This window comes from Bombina bombina, chromosome 11 (genome assembly GCF_027579735.1).
Source record: "Bombina bombina isolate aBomBom1 chromosome 11, aBomBom1.pri, whole genome shotgun sequence".
Taxonomy (NCBI): Eukaryota; Metazoa; Chordata; class Amphibia; order Anura; family Bombinatoridae; genus Bombina; species Bombina bombina.
In genome coordinates, this window is record NC_069509.1 from 145,161,098 (window position 1) to 145,168,235 (window position 7,138).

A 7,138-nucleotide genomic window follows, 5' to 3' on the forward strand; every position below is an offset into this window, starting at 1 on the left:
GCGGCTCTAGTGGATGCACTAGTAGCACCTTGGACCTTCAAACTAGCTTATGTGTTCCCGCCGTTTCCTCTCATCCCCAGGCTGGTAGCCAGGATCAATCAGGAGAGGGCGTCGGTGATTTTGATAGCTCCTGCGTGGCCACGCAGGACTTGGTATGCAGATCTGGTGAATATGTCATCGGCTCCACCATGGAAGCTACCTTTGAGAGACCTTCTTGTTCTAGGTCCGTTCGACCCACTCCAGCTGACTGCTTGGAGATTGAACGCTTGATCTTATCAAAGCGAGGGTTCTCAGATTCTGTTATTAATACCCTTGTTCAGGCCTGAAAGCCTGTAACCAGAAAAATTACCACATAATTTGGTATATCTGTTGGTGTGAATCTGCAGGATTCCCTTGGGACAAGGTTAAGATTCCTAAGAGTCTATCCTTCCTTCGAGAAGGATTGGAAAAAGGATTATCTGCAAGTTCCTTGATGGGACAGATTTCTGCCTTGTCTGTGTTACTTCACAAAAAGCTGGCAGCTGTGCCAGATGTTCTAGCCTTTGTTCAGGCTCTGGTTAGAATCAAGCCTGTTTACAAAATTTTGACTCCTCCTTGGAGTCTCAACCTAGTTCTTTCAGTTCTTCAGGGGGTTCCGTTTGAACCCTTACATTCCGTTGATATTAAGTTATTATCTTGGAAAGTTTTGTTTTTGGTTGCAATTTCTTCTGCTAGAAGAGTTTCAGAATTATCTGCTCTGCAGTGTTCTTCTCCTTATCTGGTGTTCCATGCAGATAAGGTGGTTTTGCGTACTAAACCTGGTTTTCTTCCAAAAGTTGTTTCTAACAAAAACATTAACCAGGAGATAGTTGTGCCTTCTTTGTGTCCTAATCCAGTTTCAAAGAAGGAACGTTTGTTGCACAACTTGGATGTAGTTCGTGCTCTCAAATTTTACTTAGCAGCTACTAAGGATTCAGACAAACTTTGTCTTTGTTTGTTGTTTATTCTGGTAAACGGAGAGGTCAAAAAGCAACTTCTACCTCTCTCTCCTTCTGGATTAAAAGCATTATCCGATTGGCTTATGAGACTGCCGGACGGCAGCCTCCTGAAAGAATCACAGCTCACTCCACTAGGGCTGTGGCTTCCACATGGGCCTTCAAGAACGAGGCTTCTGTTGATCAGATATGTAAGGCAGCGACTTGGTCTTCACTGCACACTTTTTCTAAATTTTACAAATTTGATACTTTTGCTTCTTCTGAGGCTATTTTTGGGAGAAAGGTTTTGCAAGCCGTGGTGCCTTCCATTTAGGTGACCTGATTTGCTCCCTCCCTTCATCCGTGTCCTAAAGCTTTGGTATTGGTTCCCACAAGTAAGGATGACGCCGTGGACCGGACACACCTATGTTGGAGAAAACAGAATTTATGTTTACCTGATAAATTACTTTCTCCAACGGTGTGTCCGGTCCACGGCCCGCCCTGGTTTTTTTAATCAGGTCTGATAATTTATTTTCTTTAACTACAGTCACCACGGTAACATATGGTTTCTCCTATGCAAATATTCCTCCTTAACGTCGGTCGAATGACTGGGGTAGGCGGAGCCTAGGAGGGATCATGTGACCAGCTTTGCTGGGCTCTTTGCCATTTCCTGTTGGGGAAGAGAATATCCCACAAGTAAGGATGACGCCGTGGACCGGACACACCGTTGGAGAAAGTAATTTATCAGGTAAACATAAATTCTGTTTTTTCAAAATTTAGTGGCAAGTTCTTTTTAAGGAGCATCTCTGCATGTTCAGCTATAAGTCTGTTTCTTTTATCAGTAAGGACATTTGACTCTAAGTTGAACAGTCTTTCATTTTCCACTCTACTGCATGGGGCAGAACGATATTTTTGGTCCATTAAATCTCAGTTTATTAACTGCCCAGTACTTCCGGGGTTTGTCTGAATGAGATACAGTGCTCTCTCCCAGGGAGGCTTCCAGCTGTATAGCAGCTTTTGGAGCACTGTACAATAATACAAATAAAACAATGTGCTCACGCCCTTGTAGAGTAACCTTGGAGTCCACACTGATTGGCTAAAATGCAAGTCTGTCTAAAGAACTGAAATAAGGGGGCAGTCTGCAGAGGCTTAGAAACAAGGTAACCATAGAGGTAAAAAGTGTATTAATATAACTGTGTTGGTTATGAAAAACTAGGGAATGGGTAATAAAGGGATTATCTATCTTTTTAAACAATAAAAATTGTGGTGTAGACTGTCACTTTAAACTTTCATGCATATACTTTTAAGACACTTTTAGATTCACTATTTTTATCTCCGTTTGTTGAAAAGCATATGTACATATCCTTTTATTTGAATGTAATAGATTTTTTTCATAATGTGCATTTGAGTGATCAGTTGTTTTTTTATTTTATTTTGCAGGGTGTGTTTTCTTGGCGTTCTTGCTTTGATAATAAGCTGGGCTTCCATGGGTCTGGAGCTTGCAGTGGCTGTGGTAAGCACCAATTCCTTTTCCTCATAATTTATTTTCTATATAGCATTGACGTATACAAGACTTCCAGTATACACAAATGTATAGTTATATTCTTGGAATATGTCAAAGTAGCATACGGTACAGTCATTCTGAGAAATATGCTTGTTTTCAGGGTAAGAGCTCATCTTTATACGATTATGTCAGCATATGACGACAACAGCAGAAGCATTTTTGGATGTGTATAGTCCACTTCATCTGTATATAAGATGTATAGACTCCTAAAATGTTACTCTTGTGTCCCTTAGAATAATGTCTCTGCTCCTGGCCTCCCAGAAATTCCAGGGAAAGTAATGCTTTACCTCTCAAAATGGTATTAAAATGCTGCAGTGATTTAAATCCTTGAACACGCATTATACACACACAACATAATTTAACTAATTGATTTCCAGATTGGCAGAAACACCCAGGGCAATCAAGGGTTTAAATCATTGCTGTCTAACATACGTCACATACATGGTGCTTTAACCATCTTCATTACACATCACAAGGCATTAGTAATCACAATCTAGATTAGTTTATAAATTAGACTGTGGTTTAGAGGGACATGAAACCCAATTTGTATCTTTCGAAGATTCAGAAAGAGTATGCAAGCACATTTTTTTTTTTTTTTTTTTAATGTTATGGTCTTTTTGAATCAAAAAAGACATTTTTGGGGGGATTCATATTCCTTTTAAAATGTGCATTTATGCCCCACAATCTTATAAGTTTCTCTATGCTTTTTGAGGAAACACAACCTCTAAGCCATAGGTGTTATATTGTTAGGCACAATTGCACTGTTTTTCTCTAGTACCCTGGTCTTTTTGACACATTAGTAATCACAATTCAGAATGGGGTGCATATACAAAACCCCTAAAAAAGACAGCTTGAGAAACACAGAACTACCTGCACAATGGCTGTGAGTCAAATGCTATAAGCTATAATTAAAGTGCAGACTTCATAGTGGCTGAACTCACTGAATTGTCTAAGAAAAAAGGTGTAACCTTGAAGTCCCAGTGAGACAAGAGCTAACTTCCTTAGAAGGTACTGAGGCGTTCTTGGATAGAGAATCTCACAGGGGAGAGTGATGTTAACAGGGGAGCACCTGACATTTATATACAGTTACAGTTTGAAGCAAATACAAATTAATCTGAAATGTTTTTACTACAATTTAACTTTAATTTGCTTTTAATTATGTTACTTGCTTCTACTTATATTTGAATATTATTCTTTGGGGTTGGTTCCAATCTGTTGGCCAATTTGTTTTTCTTTAGAGTCAATTTCAATCTATCGAACATTTTGTTTTCGGCGGGTCCTCAGGCAAAAAAAAAGATATTAAATGTTGACGCAATCAAAACTGTAATGTAACCTTAAAGGGACACTGAACCCAACATTTTTCTTTCTTGATTCAGATAGAGCATGCAATTTTAAGAAATTTTCTAATTTACTCCTATTATCATTTTTTCTTCATTCTCTTGGTATCATTATTTGAAAAGCAAGAATGTAAGTTTAGATGGCAGCCCATTTTTGTTAAACAACCTCGGTTGTTCTTGCTGATTGGTGGATAAATTCACCCACCAATAAACAAGTGCTATCCAGGGTCTGAACCAAAAATTGTCTGGCTCCTTAGCTTAGATGCCTTCTTTTTCAAATAAAGATAGCAAGAGAATGAAGAGTAAATTAGGAAGTTTCTTAAAATTGCATGCTCTATCTGAATCATGAAAGACAAAAATTGGGTTCAGTGTCCCTTTAAGAGATGTGAATAGACATTTTATATATGAAAGTTTTGGTTGGGTTCCCTGTTTCAATCCCAATAACAAGTACTTAAAGTAAAGGTAAACTTTAGCGTGTTTGAGAATTCCAAATCATTCAACCTATAGTATTATAATGCCGTCGCTAAGTTTATTTCACTGTCCAGGCTACACTTTGGATGATATCTAATTTTTATTTGTATTACTGATTCATTGCCGACTTCTCCCAGCAGCTACTTCCGTGTTTCTCTGTTTCATTCTAGAGAGGGGTCCCACCCGCTCTCTACGTCGGCTGAAAGAGAGTGCACGAATAAAACTTCATCTGCACATGCGCAATTATCACAAGCTAGAAAGTATTCAATGAACCAAAATATTCATTTAGTACTATAGTGCCAGTGATTGCAGACGCAGAATACTGTTCGTGGAACCCCTTTCACACGTGATTTCTTTGATTTGCTTTGTAGGTATACAAAATTTCAATTATATTTTCAATTACATTGCCAATGTAAATAATTTTAAGAAATTCTATTTAATATGTTTTTAATATATATATATTCTTACAATGCTAATGGACTTCTATCTGATTTTATGGATCGATTAAACGTTATTTGAGCAAAGGCAATATTGTTATTAGACAATAATATATTTACCAGAAAACACATTTTTTCGAACTTTTCTAGTGAAAAATTGTTCGTAGCTGTGGGCTTTTAGTGGTCCAAATAAAAAAACATGCTTAACGAATTGTCTGAACAGAAACATCATTATCAGGAGCAGATATAAGAAAGATTGGAATATTTTAATTTTAATAATCTTTCTCCAACATAGGTGTGTCCGGTCCACGGCGTCATCCTTACTTGTGGGATATTCTCTTCCCCAACAGGAAATGGCAAAGAGCCCAGCAAAGCTGGTCACATGATCCCTCCTAGGCTCCGCCTTCCCCAGTCATTCTCTTTGCCGTTGTACAGGCAACATCTCCACGGAGATGGCTTAGAGTTTTTTGGTGTTTAAATGTAGTTTTTATTCTTCAATCAAGAGTTTGTTATTTTAAAATAGTGCTGGTATGTACTATTTAAACAGGAAAGAGATGAAGATTTCTGTTTGTAAGAGGAAAATGATTTTAGCAACCGTTACTAAAATCGATGGCTGTTTCCACACAGGACTGTTGAGAGGAATTAACTTCATTCAAAAAAGTTAGCTATAGAAACTAACAGAAAAAAGATACTAGGTAAGCACTCAAATGACCCCCAATTTACTGGAGTTGGAAAAAGAATCACACAAGTTAAAACATAAATCTTTATTAGAATTTATTTAAAATATGGGTTAGTTAAAACTAAAATGCTGGTCTGATATTCCCAGTACAGAGACTGGATATTGTGTTTGGAACCAATTATTATAATACTGTCTGTTGGCAGATTAGAGGACCCACGGCTAGGATTGTCAGTCACTTGTAAATTTAAATTAGGGTCTGTGGAGTGAAATTAAAGTAGAGTATACTCTCTACACAAGCAGCACCCATTCATTCCTTGTGCAGCGTGGTTATTAATGTAATTCATCACAAAAAGAACGTGATGATGGCTACGTGTATTTAGAACATAGGTAAAATGAGGCAATAGAGTAAAAAATGTAAAATTACAAAATTATTATTGTAGCATATGTTTGGCTACATATATAATATGTATATATTTATATATTTATATAATATGTATGTATATATACTTCAGTTGGGGGAAACAGTGAGCAGACTTTTGCTGCTTGAGGTATGACACATTTCTAACAAGACTCGGTAATGCTGGAAGCTGTCATTTTCCCTATGGGAACCGGTAAGCCATTTTCTTAGTTTAAGTAAAAGAATAAAGGGCTTCATTAGGGCTTAAAAAAACTGGTAGACATTTTTCTGGGCTAAAACGATTACTTTACTAAGTATATTTGGCAGATTATTACTTTTAATAGTTGTTAAATCTTGGGGATTGTTTTAATAAAAACGTCAGGCACTGTATTGGACACCTTTTTCACTGGGGGCCTTTTCTAGTCATAGACAGAGCCTCATTTTCGCGCCTCTAATGCGCAGTTGTTTTTGGAAAGCATGGTATGCAGATGCATGTGTGAGGAGCTAAGAACCACTGAAAAAGCTTATAGAAGGCATCATTTGGTATCGTATTCCCCTCTGGGCTTGGTTGGGTCTCAGCAAAGCAGATACCTGGGACTGTATAGGGGTTAAATGTAAAAACGGCTCCGGTTCCGTTATTTTAAGGGTTAAAGCTTTCAAATTTGGTGTGCAATACTTTTAAGGCTTTAAGTTACTGTGGTGAAATTTTGGTGAAATTTGAACAATTCCTTCATACTTTTTCACATATTCAGTAATAAAGTGTGTTCAGTTTGAAATTTAAAGGGACAGTAACGGTTTTATTGTAAAAGTTTTTTGTGCTTTGTTGACAAGTTTAAGCCTGTTTAACATGTCTGAACCATCAGATAACGATTGTTACGGTTACCCTTAGTCTCGCTGAGAGATGGACCGCTTAGTAGCCTGGATCCCTATTGCTAAAGAGGGGAGAAGCTGCTTTCCATAGTATTCTATATGAGTCTCGCAAATATAGAATAATCTCCCTTAGCTGCAGTACAGCTAGGATACCCTTCTGCCCACAAAAACGAGTCAACGCTGCGATTGAGGGTCAAACAAGAACTCAGGACTGGGATGCCCAGCCTGCTTTTTATTAAGGTTACATGCACACAGGGCACTCCCAGGGGGAGAGGGGGGGAAGCACAAAATCCCCCATCACACATTTAGATAGAGAGCACTGTCCTTTGACAGGCCACAATAGGATTACAGTACTTAAGATAACAAGTTTACAAGTTCATCTTATCAATTAGCAGTCTGGCTCCAGAGGTGATTAGACAATAGTTTCGTA

General features: G+C 37.9%; 1 protein-coding gene across 1 annotated transcript in view; it reads left to right on the forward strand.

Moving 5' to 3' along the window:
- TTYH3 (tweety family member 3) overlaps positions 1–7,138 on the forward strand; it is a 443,816-nt gene that overhangs the window by 294,249 nt on the left and 142,429 nt on the right. Inside the window, exon 6 of the mRNA XM_053695221.1 lies at positions 2,394–2,466. Coding sequence (XP_053551196.1) covers positions 2,394–2,466 — 73 coding nt within the window. The remainder of the gene's footprint in view (positions 1–2,393; positions 2,467–7,138) is intronic.